The 21,964-nt window shown below is 42.2% G+C and overlaps 1 protein-coding gene and 1 long non-coding RNA gene across 2 annotated transcripts in view; both read left to right on the top strand.

Annotated features, from left to right (window-relative positions):
* On the top strand, positions 1-961 carry LOC137040882 (uncharacterized). Its single transcript, XR_010898006.1, has 3 exons — positions 1-161; positions 720-779; positions 863-961. It is a non-coding gene; the product is annotated as an uncharacterized lncRNA (long non-coding RNA).
* Positions 962-8,421: 7,460 nt separating this feature from the next.
* LOC137040877 (NACHT, LRR and PYD domains-containing protein 12-like) overlaps positions 8,422-21,964 on the top strand; it is a 68,108-nt gene continuing 54,565 nt past the window's right edge. The window contains exons 1-2 of the mRNA XM_067416634.1: positions 8,422-9,150; positions 10,631-11,937. Of these exons, the coding sequence (XP_067272735.1) occupies positions 8,500-9,150; positions 10,631-11,937 (1,958 nt within the window). The 5' untranslated portion in view covers positions 8,422-8,499. The remainder of the gene's footprint in view (positions 9,151-10,630; positions 11,938-21,964) is intronic.

Here is a 21,964-nt window from a genome sequence, read left to right as displayed (position 1 = left end):
TGCAGTTATACAGTTAGCAGAGCGGGGCTAGTTAACGGAAATATTAGCGATTAATATTGTTATTAACGTGTTTTAAATGAGTCTCGTTTAACCGTAAACATTCCCCCACGGACTTTCTGTGTTCAACAAGAAGAAACGATGGACATTAATTCTTATTTTCAGTAAGTAGCGTGTTAGCATCTGACCGAGAGTGTGTATTGGTCCTGATGATGTTTATGATTCAGTTGGGTTATTAATATGGCTCAATATCATGATGTTTTGTTCTATATAACACAACTGTGTGCCTCCCTTCTCTGGGCTTGTGTGTTTTAATACATGTTCATACATCTATGACAGTCTTTGAGTCTCTTCTGCTCATTAATCTGATCATAACTCCAGTAAAGCAGTGAAATATTCCTCCAGTGTAAATCATCTGTTCTCTATGGGAATATATAGTAAAGTGTGATTTATTCCTGTGATCAAAGCTGAATTTATCATCATTACTCCAGTCTTCAGTGTCACATGATCCTTCACTAATCATTCTCAGATGAGGATCTGATCATCAACACACATTTAGGATTATTATCAGTGATCAACAGTTTCTGCAGTTTCAGGATTCTCTGATCAATAGTTAATGTGATCGTCTGGCTCTGAGCATCCCACTTTACTCTACAGCGATCATGCATATCATTATGACCACTGGCAGGTGAATAACACTGATGATCTCTTCCTCACTGCAGGGCGTTTGAGCTGAGCGTGCGCAGCTATGCTGGAGATGACCCGTTAGACCCCTGGGATAAGTAAGAACATCTTTAATGTCTTTATTATAGCTCTGATGAAATGATCCCCTCTCTGTCTGTCACTCATGGCTGGTTTGTGGCAGGTTTGTTCAGTTTCTGGAGAGCAAGCTGTCAGTGGAGGAGAGGAAGGGTTTGTCTGTGGTTCTGGAGCGCATCGTTCAGACTTTCCTTCAAGATGAGCGATACCACAACGACCCGCGATACGTCGCTCACTGCGTCAGATGTGTAGGTTCACTCCTGCTCTCTCACACACACACTCTCACACACACACACACACACACACACACACACACACACACACACACACACACACACACACACACACACACACACACACACACACACACACACACACGTCAAGTCAACTTTATTTATATCGCTCTTCTCCAGCGCCGATTGTGTCAGAGCAGCTTCAGTGTTAAACAGGACAATACTGCAGCAGAATTAGATTTGGCTGTACAGTCGTTCTGGAGTAAACAGTGATGTTATCAGCTTATTTTAATTTATCATAGAGAGACAATGCTGGCAGATCAGTATTATAGTTTATAGAATTAAAGACCTAATAAATTAATTTTATTTGTATACCAAAGGAACGATGGAGAGAAATAAACCTCTGGAGAAACCAGACTCAGTTCTCCTCTGGCCTATTAACACACAGTGTGTGATTATTATTCTGGACACACAACAGCTCAGAAATCATATCAGATAAATATTCAAAATTTCGGTTCCGGCCGACTGCAGTAAACCTCGGGATGAACAGAGAGACTAACATTAGTGTAGATGCCGCTCTTCTGATGATGTAACGAGTCCATCAGGTGTTATGGGAAGTGTTCCCGGTTCCGGCTGACCTCGTTAATGCAGCCGAACAATCAGTCAATTGATCAGATGTGATTCAATCCTAACGGGGACAAAGCTGTAATTTGAGATCAACAGCAGGATTGTGCTCCAGGAAACGGGACAGCATCTCATATGGTCCACCGGACTGCACCATCTGTGATCAGCTTGAGCTGTGGAAGGTCCACCATCGTCTGGTTCCTCTTCAGTTCTCCCGCTGCTGTGGTGCTCCTATGGAAGAGCACAGAAATCCTCTGAATCTTCTCCTGCAGTCGAGCTACAGCGGGGAGCTTTAAGGCTCGCTGTGACGTGAGCTTCAGTGTGTGTGCCAAACACCGGATGTGTTGGAATCCTGTCAGCTCCACAGCTAAAGTCATGTTGGTTCATTGCCAAAAGCCGAAGGTCCTTCCAAATAAACGTGTCCTGATGATGATGAAGGAAGCTTTGCCTTACAGATGTCCTCCAGCGTAGCTGAAGCACTGTAGCCGTGGTGTTGCTCTTCGCTCTCACTGTTCTGACACATTTACATCCGCGCTGCTCCTCACAGAGTTTCTGGCAAAGACCCAACAAATGAAGGATCCAATCGTGCGGATTTTTGCGCTGTGGTGTGCTGTGTCTCTTCTAAGGGATCGGGGGTGCGAAAGGAGCCGAAAAGTGCCATTGACTTAACATTGCGGAAACTTTGACCACTCATAGCTCCGAGTGAGGATTTCATAAACACTCGTTACTTATACGACATTTGAAGAGGCTGACAGGAACTCTCAGGACAGACATCTCAATGGGGTGTAAGTTTTACTGCTTTAACTGCTGCGTTCATTTCTGACAGTCCAGCTTTCTGTCATGAGTCCACTGCAGGCAAGATGGCAGAACCAGTGCAGCTTTATGAGCACACATGAGCACACATAAAGCAAATAAAGACACGGTTTGGCTTACGTCAACTTACAGAACAGAGATTATACGGTCAAAGCTAAACAAAGACCAATGAAAACACGAGGGCTATAAAGACACAAAACGAATGACTAATACAGAAGATGATCAAGACAACAGGTGTCGGTGTGACATGGAGCACTTTACAGTTTCTGTCATACAATAGTGCACAAGGAAAAGCTTCTTCTGTTCATAGAAACATAGACAACAGGTTTCTGTTTTCTTTTTCTTTCAGAATACCCTGGATATACTGTAATATTACCCATGATATTCTAAACACATTCGAAATAAGCAGCTTTACATGATAATAATATAGATGTGTTAGTCCATATTACAGGTACTGTTATAAAACACAGATTTGTGAGCATTAGTGGAACGTCCAGAGTTCAGTGTTTTTACAGATGAAAGCTGCCGAAGAAAACATGAACAGCTTTAGTCTGTCAATATTGCATCCATCTGTGAAACATTAAGCACAAATGTAGTGCTACAGTATTTCTGAGAAACAGTCGTATGCTGTTTGATGGCTTTGGCTAAATTGTCCATCCGTGTGAATTATTGCAGAGGACGGGATAAAAGCGTCAGATTTGTATCATGCTGATGAATACAGCACACACACATCTCTAACACACTTCAGCTAAAGCATTAAGAGGAATGAGGTTAACAACAGCAGTTCTTCTGCTTCTGTTCAAATGTCTTATATTTGAACTGGTCGTCTCTGAATTGAGCACTAAAGATGAACACAGACTGTGTGCTTGTCCTCTGGGAATATGAACAGAACTATTGAAGGATCTTGGAGGCTTGGAGACGCGACTCAAAGCTCTGGAGGTCAGACTTGCTGGCAGTAAATCAGATTGAGGAACTCAAAGAGGAAAGCCGAGGTGAGACTGAAGTGTGTGAAGACCTGTGTGCTATGGTATCTATTGGGGAAACTTCTGATGGAGGATTTACAGTTTTCAATCAGACATTGCTAGGATTTATTTTTAAATAACAACAAAGAAATGTCAGTTTTGAAGTAGACTGACTGAAATCCTTTTTAGTTTTTCCCCCTATGAAACGTACTCCAATAATCTTTGTTTTGTATGGAAATGAGTTTCTGAAAGTGTTATAGGCCTGTATCATTCGTTTGCATTGCTCCTGAGCCAGTTTTCAGATTTAAGAAGGCATATGTTCTCTTCAGACATGCCAAAGGTGGAGTTTTCAGCTTCATTAGGATCGAAGGGTTTCTTTGGACCAGTTGACAGAGACACAACACTGGTTTAGAAGAATGTCTACACTAATGTTGGTGATGCCTACAGCCAGGCCACAGGTATTGTTAATCCACGCAGCTGAACACACCATCAACACACGTGTATAATGCATGTACAGCTGTGACACGGAGATCTGTGTCACGCTTTAACAGGGATATTCACAGCAGCGGTGCCAGGAGTTTACTATTTCAGTTTCTTCTGCCATTGTGGAGTTGATCATGGGACAGCGCTGGACTTGATTAGGAATGGAAAGCAAGAAGCAGCAACAGTTCATCTCAAGAGTAAAGGTTCTGCAGAGAACGGAGGAAACGGCTTATCTCTGCTGTTGGAGAAAGCGGATCAAGTCTGTATGAGACTCCGAAAGGACAGATGGATCTGGATTCAGAGAATGGCAGTGTTTACTGGCTTTCTGATCAATCCATGGAAATAAAATACACCCTGGAGCAAACACAACAGTTATGAGACATGCTATGGGTTTACAGGTTAAGATGAGAACTGGTACATTATCAAAGTTCATAAAACAGAGACTCTGGTTCATGAGTTCACACAGAACATTTGAAAGCGAATCGCTTCTAAGGCCTGAGATAACATGTAGACTGTAAAAAAAAAAAAATCAGGTCTCCAATTGAAAACTTTCTAGTGATTGATCACATCTAAAATTTTCAGTTGGCCGAATTTAATTAATGCAGTTTAATTCAGAGAAATTCAATTTGAACTAAAAAAGGTAGATGTGATCAGTCACTAGAACATGTTCAGTTGGAGACCTGATTGTTTTACAGTGTAATGAATTGCATTTTCATGAAGATGTGCAGTTGTTTTATAAAGAGGCTCCATTACACATGGGTTTAACAGATCGGATCAGTTTTATCATGTCGGTTCAGTTTTTATGAATTTAAGTCTATATGCATGTATAATAAAACATGTGAAAGGGAATTGTCTCCAAGCCCTGCCAATAAAACACACACAACAATTAGATTATTTTAAATCGTGAAGTTGTGTTATAAAGAGTCTCATCACATGTTTGGTCTGAGTTCTCATTGCAGTGTCTCAGTTTTGACCAGCAGGGGTCGCCAGCGAGTCTCGAGCGCTTCAGAAGAGTGAATCATTTAGTGAGTGAATCGGTTCAGTTGATTCGGTGTCTGGAAAAGCTCCGTTTCTCCATCACTAGTTCTCGGCTCGTGTTCAGTTCAGTTTGTTGTTCTCCTGCGATAAAGAAATGATATTGTGTTCATGTTATTGATTTCTCTCAGCAATGAACAAACACAAGAATCCTAACATGGAGGAAAAGAACAGAAAGCTTTAATACATTCATTCATTTAGCAGATGAGACTTAAAATCACTAAACATTCAGATGTTAATACCAAAGAGCAGAAAATGAACGACAGAATAGAGATTCCTCTTGGAGAAATTAAATTCAATATACATAAACATTCATAAATAGAAAACAAATGACATTATAGAAGGTAATACACAATTGTTTTCTTAAATAAAACAGATACAGATAATTGTGAGGGAAATGTCAAGAAATCTGGAGTGTTTGTTAATTACAAAAACATTAATTAATTTATAAAGAATTAAAGCAAAGAATATGAATAATGAATGCCATCTCCAGTCCAGGAGGAGGCGCTAAACACATTTAACGAGCGACTGAACACTAAGAGCAGAAGAAGAGATATGGGCGGGGTTTATGTGTTGTTGACACCTGAGGCCTCCTGCGCATGCGCGTTCTGAGGACACACCTGAGGCCAAACCGAAAGGAAAGACTCTACTCTGCCGAGATGTAAAGTCTCATTTCCAGGAGTTAAAAACGGTCATAAATATCACATTACGGTAAGTTCATTCATCAGCTTCTGATATCATGTCATATTATTGTCCAGTGTTTTCTGTGTGTGATCATATTAAACTCAGTCTTTACAGTTTAATGGTCATTTTAGGGAGTTGTGCCGTAAAGTGAGTTTCATAATCAGAGCCGCTGATTAAGACTGTGTTTTAATAACTAGATCAACTATCACTTCTTACTTCTCGGACTCATATCAGGACAGTCCAGCTTTACGAAACAAACTTTAATGTTATGAGCAGTCTTGAAGAAAACACAAAATGGCGTCTGGAGCATTAACGTAAGGTGCTATAAAATAACTATGAAAATAAGATATTCAAATATTTGTGGTAAGATTAAAAAAGAGATTTATTAACACTTTTATTTATCAAGGATACTGATCATCTTAAATGTGTGTTGATGATCAGATCCTCATCTGAGAATGATTAGTGAAGGATCATGTGACACTGAAGACTGGAGTAATGATGATAAATTCAGCTTTGATCACAGGAATAAATCACACTTTACTATATATTCCCATAGAGAACAGATGATTTACACTGGAGGAATATTTCACTGCTTTACTGGAGTTATGATCAGATTAATGAGCAGAAGAGACTCTCTCAGAGACATTAAACATTATTAATGTTTCAAGCGTTTGACAGAGACTGTAAGTTACAGAAGCGTAACAGTCACGGATTATAGTTCACTACATTTGGCACATCTGTGTGTGTGTGTGTGTGTGTGTGTGTGTGTGTGTGTGTGTGTGAGTGTGTGAGTGTGAGTGTGTGAGTGTGAGTGTGAGTGTGTGTGTGTGTGTGTGTGTGTGTGTGTGTGTAGTTTGGTGTGTGTGGCCAATCATGTGATGTTTGTGTGTAGAGTTACTAAGCAAAAGCACCAGTTTTAGAAAAGTTAAAATAGTTTTTTGAATGAAGTGTTTGCTTCTACATGTGAGGTGTGTGTGTGTGTGTTTGGTGTTTTTATGTGTGTAGTTTTGAGAACAGGAGCCATGTTTTCCTGACACATCACACTAAAACAATGTTTTGTCTAAAACATTCAGACTGAGGATAAAGTGTAGAGGGAATTATTTATTATCATCTCATCGCAATTATTCAAACTAATATAATGATATAATCAATTCTCTCCATTATCAATAATTTAATATATATTGTCCTGTGATTTGTTCTGTGTGCAGGTCTGAGGTCAGTTTGTCATTATGCAGAACCCAGTGATGAAGCCGTGACCTCTGACCCCAGCTGTGTGTCTGTGAGGAGTGACCGATCCATGGATCAACCTCTTAAATTCAGTGAAGCAGTGACCTCTGACCCCAGCTGTGTGTCTGTGAGGAGTGACCGATCCATGGATCAACCTCTTAAATTCAGTGAAGCAGTGACCTCTGACCCCAGCTGTGTGTCTGTGAGGAGTGACCGATCCATGGGTCATCTTCCTCCTGAACTCGGGGAAGCCGTGACCTCTGACCCCAGCTGTGTGTCTGTGAGGAGTGACCGATCCATGGGTCATCTTCCTCCTGAACTCGGGGAAGCCGTGACCTCTGACCCCAGCTGTGTGTCTGTGAGGAGTGACCGATCCATGGATCAACCTCTTAAATTCAGTGAAGCCGTGACCTCTGACCCCAGCTGTGTGTCTGTGAGGAGTGACCGATCCATGGATCAACCTCTTAAATTCAGTGAAGCCGTGACCTCTGACCCCAGCTGTGTGTCTGTGAGGAGTGACCGATCCATGGATCAACCTCTTAAATTCAGTGAAGCCGTGACCTCTGACCCCAGCTGTGTGTCTGTGAGGAGTGACCGATCCATGGATCCTCCTCTTAAATTCAGTGAAGCAGTGACCTCTGACCCCAGCTGTGTGTCTGTGAAGAGGTGAGATATGATATATTATTAGAGATAATATAATAAATGAAACGATGCAGAAGTATCCCAGAATGCTGATCTCTGAGGTGAATATCTCTGTCGAGTGCTTTAGAGTTTGTGTCTTAATCCTGATTTCTCCAAATGGTGAGATGCCGCTTGTGTGCTTCTCCTGGCTCACAGCAGACCAACAGAACTGATTATACAGCTCGAGTCTGATGCGATCATTCGGTGAATCTTTCTCTTCTAAAGCTTGAAGCGGCTCAGTATTTACTGCCATTACAGACGAACACGAGCAGGACATTTCTCAACATTTCTCCTTCTGTGGCCTGAAAAAGAAAGAAGATCATAAGCCATTAGAACAGCATCAGGTTCAGTAAATAATGACTGAATGTTCATTTCTGGGTGAATTTAACGGGTCCCTTTATCCCTTTAACTGGTCTAGAGTAACTTAGAGAAGACATTTAACATGAGACTCAAAAACACACTGAATACACCGAGAGATGAGTTCGGTTTTTATTTCTGATTTCACCTCAAATCTGTGGACAAACATTCAGAGATGAACTTTGATCCCAATGTCCAGAGATAAGACACTTATTGTCTGACAGAATCTCTGGTGTCAGATTGAGGATGAGGTTTGGGTTTCTTCATCATCTCTTAAAGCTCTTAGTGAGTTTGTTCCTGGTCTCTGTCACCTTGAGCTGCTCGCTGGAGGATTGAAAGACACGGTTTTCCTTTTCTCTGTGTTTTTCTACTTCTCTGTTTTCTGTGAAGCTGCTTTGGATCAATGTGCATTGAGGAAAGTGTTCAACTGAAACTGACATGAATGCATTAATTACACAGAAAATACAAGATTGACGTCTGTAGTGATTTAGAGTTTAATTTATTTTTCACATTTAGTAATCTGTTCTCCTTATTTCAGGAGAGTATATGGAGAGCGAAGCATCTCTGGAGGAGCCGCCTCAGTCTCTCGTCTGATCAACACTTTCCCCAGCGTTACACCGTACCTGAACAGACACGATCAACCGATGAATGATGAGCTCCAGAGAGTCAAAGACAGACACAAAACCAGCATGAAGAACAAGTATGAGAGATTATTTGAGGGAATGAAACCCCAGGAGAATGAAGCCCTCCTGAACAGGATCTACACACAGCTCTACATCATAGAGGGAGAGAGAGGAGGAGTGAATGAAGAACATGAGGTTTTACAGATGGAGAAAACAGCCAGAACACAACACTCACAAGACACTCCAATCTACTGCAATGACATCTTTACAGCCTCAGCTGAACCAGGACGTGAGGAGAAACAGCAGATCAAGACTGTTCTTACTAAAGGCATCGCTGGAATCGGAAAAACCGTCTCTGTGCAGAAGTTCATTCTGGACTGGGCTGAGGGAAGAGCCAATCAGGATGTAGATTTCATGTTTGTGCTTCCATTTCGAGAGCTGAACTTGATCCGAGATCATCAGTACAGTCTTCACAGACTTCTGCTGGACTTTCATCCTGAACTTCACGATCTGGACTCGAGGATTTATGAGGAGTGTAAAGTTGTGTTCATCTTTGATGGTCTGGATGAAAGCAGAATCACACTGAGGTTTTCAGGCAAAAGGAAAGTGTTGATGTCAAAGGAAGTTTCTGGTGTGACTGAGACTTCATCAGTGGCTGCAGCACTGAAACGGGTATGTTGGATTTGCATGATTTAATGTACATCGGTTCCACGTGAATCAATTAAATTAAACAAATATAATTTGTTCACATAGTTTCAAAATCAGGGAATTAAGTAATTTTTAAAGGGGGGGGGGGGGTGAAATGCTGTTTCCTGCATACTGAGCTGTCCACTGTTAAAGACTTGGATTCCCATCCTAAACATATACAAAGTTTCAAAAACTAATGTTGGACGTTTGATGGAGTATTTCTGTGTTAAAAATACTCCTTCCGGTTTCTCACAAGTTTCGGCAAGTTTTTTTCGAGTATGGGTCTACTTGACGTTAATAGAGCGGAAGGTCCTTGTATGGGCCGTACGGGCTCTTCTCCCGGTAGGGTGTGCACGCGCGTGAATTGAGCGAAAGAGAGAGGAAATGCACGCCGCGTAAACAGTCTCTCAGGTGCAGATCCAGTCGTGAACACTTCTGTCGTTATAGTCCGCGCCGCGCTCCACTTTATTCCTATGGGTGACGTCGAGCGACTTCAACGCTTCAGCACAGCATTCTGGGAAGGCAGCGCTGCATTTGAACAGATTTGAACGCAGAAATGACGGGAAGCTTCACAACATCGCTTCAGTCGCGTCTCAAAGTGGATTTACACGCCACTGCTGTCAGGACTTTACCAAATCATACCAAAGAAGTGTGTTTTTGACTGAGCAGTCCCAGCGATAAAGGTTCGGTCCTGCTTTGGAAGCAGCCGGTGAGTTAAACTGCTTCAGATGTCTGTGCTGTCGGCTACGGACGCATGAGTAAACATCAGTAAACGACACGATCGCGTGCTTCGTCAGTCAAATGCGCTAACGGTTACTCCATTGTTGTTCTGTTTAACGTTACAGTATTCTGACGTGCAAAACCGTTTTGCTTGCTACTTCTAAGGTCTAGTCGCATACAATAGTCCATAAACCGAATCATGTCCTCATACACTGCGAGTAAAGACACAGAAATGTGGAGAGGCCACTAAATACAGTAACTTTCATACCACAGAGACGGACGTCCTGATGTTGCCGTTTCTCCTGTTCAATTTATTTCTCCCTCAGATTTGATTCTGGATCTGGACATCACCGCTTTGCGTCACCGCTTTGCGCGCTTGTCATTCTTTAGCTCCGCCCACACGATACGCCTCCAGGTGCTCGTTTTTTTCCGGAAAGACTCGGTACAGCCTATATTTCTTTTATAAATGTGATAAAACTAAAGACTTTTCGGAGATATGAAGGATGCAATACTACTCTATAGGTACTCAAGATTGACATGAGATTGACTGAAACTGAGTGATCTCAAAATTATATTAATAATATGGCTCCCAAACAGTGGTGTGAGACCCTGCCCCTTTTTTAATCAAATCACATTTTTATTTTTGTTGTAAATTGACAGATTTATAAGAGAAACACATTTTTTTGCATAGATTTTCAATTATATGATTAAGTAAATTAGACAATGTGTTTTCCTTTCTTTTCAGTTCATGTCAAAGATCTGGAAAAGAAAACTGCTCAGACAGACTAAGACTTCATCAGTGGATGTGTTGATGCCAAAGGAAGTTTCTGGTGTGACTGAGACTTCATCAGTGGATGTGTTGATGTCAAAGCTCATGAAAGGAGAGATGCTTCCCTCGGCTCTCATCTGGATCACCTCCAGACCAGCAGCAGCCAATCAGATCCCCTCCAAATACATCAACCGTCTGACAGAGATTCAGGGATTCAATGAGCCTCAGAAGGAGGAATATTTCAGGAAGAGAATCAGGGACGAGCATCAAGCCAGCAGAATCATCTCCCACATCAGAAGAGCAAGAAGCCTCCACATCATGTGCCACATACCCGTCTTCTGCTGGATCTCATCCACTGTGCTTCAGAAGCTCCTGGAAGAAGATCTGAGGGCAGAAATCCCTCAAACTCTGACTGAAATGTACATCCACTTCCTGCTGATTCAGATCAACATGAGGAATCAGAAGTATGAAGAGAGAGATCCAGAGAAACTCCTGCCGTCCAACAGAGAAGTGATTGTGAAACTTGCTGAAGTGGCTTTCAATCAGCTGATGAAGGGCAATGTGATGTTCTATGAGGAGGACCTGAGAGAGAGCGGCATAGATGTCACTGACGCCGCAGTGTATTCTGGGATCTGCACTGAGATCTTTAAGGAGGAATCTGTGATTCATCAGAGGAAAGTCTACAGCTTCATTCATCTGAGCCTCCAGGAGTTTCTCGCTGCTTTCTATGAGTTTTACTCTCATCTGATCAAGAACAAGAAACCACTGCATAGATTCAGATCTTACTGGTCTGATAAAGACTCTCTGTATAAACTACTAACATCAGCAGTAGATAAAGCCCTCAGGAGTGAGAATGGACGGCTGGATCTGTTCCTGCGGTTCCTGCTGGGCGTCTCTCTGGAGTCCAGTCAGAGACTCTTACAGGATCTACTGACACACACAGAGGAAAGCTCAGAGGACATCAGGAGAATCACACAGTACATTCAACAGAAAATCAAAGATGAGAAGGATGATGGACGTGGACTCTCAGCTGATCAGTCCATCAATCTGTTCCTCTGTCTGCTGGAAGTGAAAGATCAGACTCTGTCCAGAGAGATTCAGGAGTTTGTGAAATCAGACAAACACTCAGAGAAGAAACTCTCTCCGTCTCACTGCTCACCAATCGCCTACATGCTTCAGATCTCAGAGGAGCCGCTGGATGAGCTGAACCTCAGGAAATACAACACATCAGCTGAGGGCAGAAGAAGACTGATACCAGCTGTGAGCAACTGCAGAAAAGCTCTGTGAGTGTTCATTATTCACTACATTTACATTTTACATTTAATCATTTAGCAGACGCTTTTATCCAAAGCGACTTACAAAAAAGGGGAGAGTAATAGAAGCAACGAAACAAACAAGGCCAACAACCTGTAAGAGCTGTAAGAAGTCTCAAGTAATTAGCACAGTACAATTTTTTGCATTTTTTTATAGCCACCTACAACAAAAACTCACGTACGCAAAATACAGAACACTGGATTTTGATAGCCATGATAACACTAATGAAGAATCATGTTTAATAATGAATCAGCACCATTTGCTAAATGAGAGGTTTTCTCCTAAATAACAAGCTCAGAGTCTTAAAGGGCTCATGATGTGCCTTTAGATTATTTTAATGTGGAAATGAAGCAGTCAGTCAAGGTAAAGGGGTGATGAATTGAGAAATCAACTTTCCCTTGAGCTTTTGATATATAAAAGGTCATGGTAATATAAGAATATCCTGTAAGTTTCAGAGCTGAAAACGTCCTTGTTAGTCAAAGAAAAGCTTTTATAGACACCAGACCCAGGAAACGGTCTTGTGCTTCGTACTGACGTCACGCCTCTGCAGCGCGTCTAATCCAGTAGCCCCGCCCACGACTCATCTATTCCAGTAGCCCCGCCCATGACTCATCTATTCCAGTAGCCCCGCCCACCGACTCATCTAATCCAGTAGCCCCGCCCACCGACTCATCTATCCAGTAGCCCCGCCCACCGATTCATCTAATACAGTAGCCCCGCCCACCGACTCATCTAATCCAGTAGCCCCGCCCACCGACTCATCTAATCCAGTAGCCCCGCCCACCGACTCGTCTAATCCAGTAGCCCCGCCCACCGACTCGTCTAATCCAGTAGCCCCGTCCACCGACTCGTGTAATCCAGTTGCCCCGCCCACCGACTCGTCTAATCCAGTAGCCCCGCCCACCGACTACTCAAATCCAGTAGCCCTGCCCACCGACTCATCTAATCCAGTAGCCCCGCCCACCGACTCATCTAATCCAGTAGCCCCGCCCACCGACTCATCTAATCCAGTAGCCCCGTCCACCGACTCATCTAATCCAGTAGCCCCGCCCACCGACTCATCTAATCCAGTAGCCCCGCCCACCGACTCGTCTAATCCAGTAGCCCCGCCCACCGACTCGTCTAATCCAGTAGCCCCGCCCACCGACTCATCTAATCCAGTAGCCCTGCCCACCGACTCATCTAATCCAGTAGCCCCGCCCACCGACTCATCTAATCCAGTAGCCCCGTCCACCGACTCGTCTAATCCAGTAGCCCCGCCCACCGACTCGTCTAATCCAGTAGCCCCGCCCACCGACTCATCTATAAATTCCACGCTCTATAAATTGAATCTACGGATCAATACAGATGTCTGCTCATTCAAAATCATATAATAGAATAATTGTATATTGTAACTACAGTACTGATAACTGTAAGCTGGTAAACACTACAAGATGTTTTTGAATGCATTAGAGAGAACGATTACGTGTGTGAATAAGTGCTACCTGTTTAAAATGTGCTTTCACCCGATCATATTCAGTATGAGGTAAAAAAAAAAAATCCCTTAAACTTTAACATCCCGCTCATGCCCATCGCCGTGATCATCTGTATAGCGCTTAAAAATAATATTATAATATTTAAACATAAATATGAAAGAAAAAAAAAACATTGTGTAATGGCTACAACAAGTATAGTAAGCTACAGATTTATGTCATGTCTGAGCCGGATTTGAGCGATCATCATTTTACCGGCGGGTTCATGAGTGTGCGCCTACGGATTATTGAGCTGATCACACCGGCTCCGCTCCGCTCATTAGTCATTACGGGCTCATTCACAGTTAATGTGTCGGTCAGGGCTGGTCTCTCGGGTGCACGGGCTCGGGCAGAGTCGGGCTGGATTTTTTTGGAGCCGATCTAAGCTCTAGTTCTGGCTAATAATGTAGTTATTATGTGCCGGCCCGAATTGTAATCATGATGGAGCAGTAGTGGAGCGCTCTCAGAGCGACTAAAAACCACAACGCTCCGACTTTTAAAAAATCCGCTCCTCACTCCATTCAAAATCTCGGCGCTCCGCTCCCACTCCGCTCCCCCCCCCCCATGAACGATCGCAATGTTTTACTGTACACATCGTCAGCTGCCGATTTAGGTGACATCGCCTACTTCATTTCACTGCGGGATCGTTTTCACAACAAACATCAGTTTTACGAGTGTCCTAAAGCCAGCGCACACACACTACCAGGGACATGAAAACTATATTGTGAGACGGGGAGGCGGCGTTTCCATGGTGACGCGTCATTGCTTGTCACGTGACACACCGCAGCAGCAACAGTGCTGAATGAATGATGATCTGCTTTTATGTCATTATTCCTTTTTTATACAGAATATTCACAAATGTGTTAGCTGTGGCATGACATATCTGATATTCCGATTGTCAAATACATGCGAGTGGAAGTATATTGTTGTTTAAAGCCCTTTATAACGATAGCGTTAGTTGAGCTGTATGCGCGATGGCCGCCGCCGGGTTAGTTTGTGCCGCAGACGCAGTTCAGAGAATCAGATCTGTTGGATTTGCAACCTCTATGTTTACAACACGTGAATTCATCCACTTCTCCCAAAATACTGAAAAGTAAGTGGCTGATGATCTGGGAATAGAATAGAGCAAACATTGAAGTTACTTACACAATGTGTGTATCTGATATGAATAAAACGTGTCGAATTATAATGGAAAGGATTATTATCTCTTCCATAGACATCAGTGTGTATTTTATAAACTCTAAATGTATTGTTTTTTTTAGTACTTATGTGAATTTATATGTTTGAAACCTAAAATAAACAGTATGTGGTTAAAAACACTGAAAAGTTGTGGTATACGACAGCTCTGAGCGTGCCGATCGTGATGCACTTGATCATTCGCTCCAGGGACCGGTCTCTGATTACACCGGTGGGATCGTACGCGAAAGGCTTAAAAACAATACATTTTCTGACACACATTTTTGAAATGTAGGCTTAAATCTTTTTATTTTTCTGAGAAATGCGTGGTTTTCACCAAACACGTAGTCATATCGTATTGTATTGATATCGAGATATGTAATTTTGTCCGTATTGTTCAGCCCTAATGTGTGTGTGTCTAACAGAACATACCTTTAGCACGCTGGACTCAGACACGTATGGGCCAGGGCTCGCAACGCCCGGCAGGCCGATCAATCTCATTATATTCATTCTTATTCTTTGTTGTCTCTCGAGCGACTTCATATTTGAAGGGCGGCGCGCACGTGTGTGTGTGCGCACGGTTCGCGCTTATATCGACCGATCTAGCGGGCTATGTGTAACATAAAAATAATATTCCAATCAATCGCTGTTGGATGAGAAATAAATCATTGTGTTTGTTTGATAAAGACGTTTACGAGCCCTGTGATCGAGAGAATCACTCCGGTTGCCGCTTCTCCCTCATCTCTCCTCTCTCATGTGAACTGAACTGACAGGGGAGCTGAAGCTCATTAAATATGCAAATCTTCTCCAATCCTAGCCTTGGGTGTTTACTTCCAAGTCTCCAGTGAGACGCCCATCAAAACCCAGCTTTCAGGTGAGAGCCTCAAAACCAGTGTAGAAAATAGCCTATTACTGATGAGTTATGATGTTTTAAATGTAAAAACCACACGGACATCATTAGTTGACCTCAGACAACAGTATAAAAAAATAAAAAAGCCAGTTCATGATACCTTTAACATTAATTAGAAAATGGATTTACAGTGATTAAAAACATCACGGGTCTGGGTAAATGAATTAATGAGGATTGTTATAAATTTATGATTGATATTAAATAATATCTTAACTTCAGGGTGAAAACTGTACATTAATATTAGCTAATATATGTTTATTATCTTTATAGTTTATATTCTGGTCTGTGATTGTTCTGCTTTCTCTAGTTGCTGACTGTAATCATTATTAGTAATAGATAAACTCATAATATCTGTCACCAGTAGTCGACCAATAGAGTCTCCAGCGCTGTTTGCAACGCAATTCTGGACTCATAAAAAATAGACAAACAAAAATAATTCAGGACTCCAGCAGTGAAGGAAAAGTTAGTTACAACTTTATTGCACGTAATGTAAAAGGATCAGTAAAGATGATGGTGAGGAAGATGATGGTGAGGAAGATGAGGGTGAGGAAGATGATGGCGATGAAGATGGTGGGGAGGAAGATGATGGCGAGGAAGATGATGGCGATGAAGATGGTGGGGAGGAAGATGATGGCGAGGAAGATGATGGCAAGGCAAGGCAAGGCAAGGCAAGTTTATTTATATAGCACATTTCATACACAATGGCAATTCAAAGTGCTTTACATAGAAAGGAATTAAAATAGGGCTAAAAATGCATAAGAAAAAGAATACAATGTAAAGAGAATTAAAAGTAATAAAATGATGATAACCAAAGAAAAGAACAGGTAAATTAAAACAGTTATAAAAAATTATTTAAAAAATGATGCATAGATAAGGTGCAGTCGGACGTACAGTGGCACAGTGCTCATTCAGTGAATGCTCAGCTAAACAGATGTGTTTTGAGTCTGGATTTGAATGTGGCTACTGTTGGAGCACATCTGATCTGTTCAGGAAGCCGGTTCCAACTACGGCTGGCATAATAGCTAAAGGCAGACTCTCCTTGCTTTGAGTGAACTCTTGGTATTTCTAACTGACTTGATCCTGCTGATCTGAGTGATCTGTTGGGTTTGTATTTAATCAGCATATCTGCGATGTATTGGGGTCCTAGCTCATTGAGTGATTTATAAACAAGTAATAGTACTTTAAAATCGATCCTAGATGTAACTGGAAGCCAGTGTAAAGACCTGAGGACTGGTGTGATATGGTCATATTTTCTGGTTCTGCTCAGAATCCTGGCGGCAGCATTCTGTATGAGCTGCAGCTGTCTAATGGTCTTTTTGGGAAGGCCGGTGAGAAGTCCATTACAATAGTCCACCCTACTGGTGATGAAAGCGTGAACCAGTTTCTCTAAGTCTTGCCTGGAGACAAAACATCTAATTCTTGCAATATTTTTCAGATGATAGTATGCTGATTTAGTTATTGCTTTGACATGACTACTGAAACTCAGGTCTGACTCCAAAATCACACCAAGATTCCTGACTTGATTTTTTGTTATCAGACCTTTAGCCTCAAGATACGCGTTCACCTTGAGAATTTCATCTTTGTTTCCAAATGTAATGATTTCAGTTTTGTCTTTGTTTAACTGAAGATAGTTTTGGCACATCCAGTTGTTAACTTCATCAATGCATTTGCACAGGGAGTCAATGGGGCTGTAGTCATTAGGTGACAGTGCTAAGTAGAGCTGGGTGTCGTCAGCATAGCTGTGGTAAGCAATATTGTTCTTTTTCATTATTTGGCTCAGTGGCAGCATATACAGGTTAAACAGGAGAGGTGCTAGAATTGACCCTTGTGGGACTCCGCATGTCATGGATGTCCACTCAGACTTATGGTCTCCTATACTCACATAATAACCTCTCCCTTCTAAGTATGATCTGAACCATCTGAGGACCATCCCAGAAAGCCCGACCCAGTTTTCCAGCCTGTCTAGAAGTATGTTGTGGTCAACAGTGTCGAATGCAGCACTGAGATCGAGTAGAACCAGAATTGATGTTTTGCCTGTATCAGTGTTTAAGCGAATATCATTTATAATCTTTATGAGCGCTGTCTCTGTACTGTGATGCGGTCGGAAACCAGATTGAAAATTGTCAAAGAATCCGTTTGAGTTTAAGAATTTGTTCAACTGATTGAAAACAACTTTTTCGATGATTTTGCCTATGAAGGGAAGATTTGAGATTGGTCTGTAGTTGCTCAGTATGGAGTTATCTAGATTTCTCTTTTTCAGAAGAGGCTTAACTATTGCAGTTTTAAGGGCGGTTGGAAAAGTCCCGTAGAGAAGTGAGGAGTTCACCACTTCTAGGAGATCTGCTTCCAAACAGTTAAACACACTTTTGAAAAAAGAAGTGGGGAGTGCGTCAAGGGCGCAGGTTGATGTTTTAAGATGCTGTACTGTGTCTTCTAAAATTTTACCGTCAATTGTTTCGAAATCAGACATAGTAATTTTCCGAGGGTTTGGTCTGATCTGACTGACCCCAGAGCAACTAGAGGATGTGCTGATCGCCTTTCTGATATTTTTGATTTTCTCTGAGAAGAAGGAAGCAAACTCACTGCATTTGCTGTCTGAGAGCATTTCTCTGGGAATGTGACTCGGGGGGTTTGTTAGTCTGTCTACAGTAGCAAAAAGAGTGCGCGTGTTGTTTATGTGTTTGTTTATAATATGGTGAGGAAGTGAGGAAGATGATGGTGAGGAAGATGATGGCAAGGAAGATGGTGGTGAGGAAGATGATGGCGAGGAAGGTGATGGCGAGGAAGATGGTGGTGAGGAAGATGATGGCGAGGAAGGTGATGGCGAGGAAGATGATGTGAGGAAGATGATGGCGATGAAGATGATGGTGAGGAAGATGATGGCGAGGAAGATGATGGCGAGGAAGATGATGGTGAGGAAGATGATGGTGAGGAAGATGATGGGATTAGGGATAACGTCTGGAGATTATTCACCGTATGGAGTCCTGATTGGTAAACGTGGAGTCACGGTAAGAAATATGTATTTAGGGGTTCATCAGCTTTGATCTCTATATGTTGTGGAATGACAAATGAGTGTTTATAATGGATGAGCTTCATTTTAATATCTGACGTCATTTTGGAAACATATATTCAAGGATAATTATGAAATCTTGAGGCAGTGGGACTTTGTGTCTGAATGTGTATCGGGAAATGAATCAGTCCTGTTCTCTAATCCAGTGGTTTTCAAAACATCAGGATGATTTAAGGAAATGATGTAACTCAGTTACTATCTCAGTTACTATTTGTGATAAGTAACTAGTAACTATAACTAATTACTTTTTTAAAGTAACATGCCCAACAGTGCTGTCGGCTCTGACAGTGTTGCATCTCGTGCTCCTGTGCAATATCATAGCCTATGATTTCCGGAACTATAGCACTATGCTGTCAACTAGTGAAATCATCACAAGAACTTTTGAGGAATATCCAACAATAATCAATAATCCAATAATTTAGACAATTGTTTTTGTCATATATATTATAATAACTGACATACACTCTAATTTCAGCCGCTCCGTGCAGATTGAACATATGAGCTCAGCTTCGCGGCTGCGACACAAATAGACTATTAACTTAAATCTTTTTCTCTTAAACACAAAAGGCACGTCCACTTTAATAAAAAAGGAATATTTATTAAACAAGCCAGATCAAGAGCAGGAACAAAATAAAGTGCATATCTGAAAAATAAAGCATAGGCTCAGAACTAATACAAACAGTGGGCAGAGCGCATCGCGCATTAGGCTCCAAATAAAAAACCCTACACTAAAACATTGAAATATGGCATTCTGATATGTTCATACAGCCTACTCTATACAGACGGGCAACCTAACGCAGACGAGGTAGTTAACCGTTTTTAGGTGATATGAAATGTTTGTTGTTGAGCTGATAAGCAAACTGTTGCTTGCAAAATATGCAATCAACTTTTGTCCCTTTTTTGATTTTAAAAAAATGCTGCCACACTGCCGATGTCTTTGTGGACATTGTAGAAGATTGTAGAAGAGGACTGACTCGGAAAACACTCTCACAATTAAATAAACAATATTAGTGATCGACCGATATATCGGATTCCTGATAGTTTCCCGATATTTAAGCATTTTCCCATAATCGGGTATCTGTTTTGTAATATCAGATTCCCGATAAATGGCGCCATTGTGGACGTTTTGAGAATTGCATACAAGCCCGCCATTAAAGGACTGTCTGACGGGAGATGAGTCAACAGCCTTCTTGTTCTCCACAAGCTCGTGGTAGGCTGATATAGCGGCCACATAAACCTTCAGGGTGGAAGGAGACAGCCTTCATTCTAACACTTCCTGGAGAAACAAGAGCACGGACCCAAATATTTCCAGGGGTTTTCTTGGCGAGAAGAACACCAGGTGATGAAGAGTTTCCACTTCAATGTATAGGCGTGTCTGGTAAGCAAGGCCCTAGCAGAAGTGATGGTAGGGTACTCAAACCTGCCATGTCCCATCCAGGAGCCACATGTGGAGGTTCCAAAGATCGGGACGCCGGTGCCAGAGGATGAGAAAGGAGGTCCTTCATCAGAGGAATTGACCAGGGAGGGGCTGTCGCAAGGGTACGAGTTCAGAGAACCAGGTCCACCCAGGGCCAGTGCGGCCAGTACAGAACCTGTGCAAGAAGGGGGAACACATACTTGAGGAGGCCGCAGCCAGCTGTGCACCAGAGCATCCCTGCCCAGCATGACCTCAGTCAGGGAATAAAACAAGCGGCAGTGGGAAGAGTCGTGGGAGGCAAACAGATCTACCGGGGCGGCAGTGGCTCAGTGGTTCATGTAGGTTGTCTACAAACCAGAAGGTTGGTGGTTCAATCCCCGGTTCCACCTGACCAAGTGTCGAAGTGTCCATGAGCAAGACACCTAACCCCAGCTGCTCCCGACGAGCTGGATGGCGCCTTACATGGCTGACATCGCCGTCGGTGTATGAATGGGTGAATGTGAGGCAAAATGTAAAGCGCTTTGGATAAAAGCGCTATATAAATGCAGTCCATTTACCATTTACCTGTGCATCGCCAAACTGTTCCCAAATCAGCTGAACCGTCTGGGGATGAAGTCTCCATTCACCAGGAACTGACTGAAGAGTTTGTCGGCTGCACGGTTCAGGACTGCAGGGACATGGATGGCACAAAGCGACCTCAGATGCTTCTGACTCCATATAACAAGTTGGTGGGCGAGTTGAGATATATGCAGTGGTGTAAAGTAACGAATTACTAATACTCGAGTTACTATAATTGAGTAGTTTTTCTCAGGAATTGTACTTTTTTTAAGTAGTTTAAAAACAGTGTACTTTTACTTGAGTACATTTTAAGTGCTGTATCGGTACTTTTACTGCGCTATTTTCCCTAAACCTGCCGTTGCTACATTTTCTTTTCCTGTCAACGTGATTGGCTAAGACGAATAATCAGTCCTGTGTCTCCATGTGTCACGCCCGACTCCTGTCAAATCAACCACAGCGACCAGCCTAGAGTGAGGCACGCGCTTTATGAAAGGGGGTAAGTGCTGGCTACTGTATGATGACGACTGAAATCGTCAAATCGCCTTAAACAATTACTACAAATGGACCGCAGAATATAAATGTTTCTAATACATGTATAAATGTTGCGTATTCTGTTAGCGCTGCACAAGCTCGCGGTGCCATCTGCTGGAAACTCTACACATTTAGCTTGATTGTTTGCCAGGCTTCAAAGTGCATTAGGCAATAACCGATCGTTACAGCTAGATTTTTGTCCCATACGTCGATTTTGTTTAACATGTAAACGCATTAAACCTCCTTTCTGTCCACTTATTGAAGTTCATATTTTAATGTAATGTGTTCTCACATGGTGATTTAAATTTGTAGGCCATGTACAGGTCCATTTCAAAAAAGCATATTGTGATAAAAGCAAATTAGCATATTGTGATAAAAGTTCATTATTTTCCATAATGTAATGATAAAAATGAAACTTTCATATATTTTAGATTCATTGCACACCAACTGAAATATTTCAGGTATTTTATTGTTTTAATACTGATGATTTTGGCATACAGCTCATGAAAACCCAAAATTCCTATCTCAAAAAATTAGCATATTTCATCCGACCAATAAAAGAAAAGTGTTTTTAATACAAAAAAAGTCAACCTTCAAATAATTATGTTTAGTTCTGCACTCAATACTTGGGTGGGAATCAGTGCTGCGTGGCATGGAGGCGATCAGCCTGTGGCACTGCTGAGGTGTTCTGGAGGCCCAGGATGCTTCGATAGCGGCTTTAAGCTCATCCAGAGTGTTGGGTCTCGCGTCTCTCAACTTTCTCTTCACAATATCCCACAGATTCTCTATGGGGTTCAGGTCAGGAGAGTTGGCAGGCCAGTTG

This window comes from Pseudorasbora parva, chromosome 15 (genome assembly GCF_024679245.1).
Source record: "Pseudorasbora parva isolate DD20220531a chromosome 15, ASM2467924v1, whole genome shotgun sequence".
Taxonomy (NCBI): domain Eukaryota; kingdom Metazoa; phylum Chordata; class Actinopteri; order Cypriniformes; family Gobionidae; genus Pseudorasbora; species Pseudorasbora parva.
The sequence above is the reverse complement of the archived record's forward strand: the minus strand, read 5'-3'. Positions and strand labels throughout refer to the sequence as shown.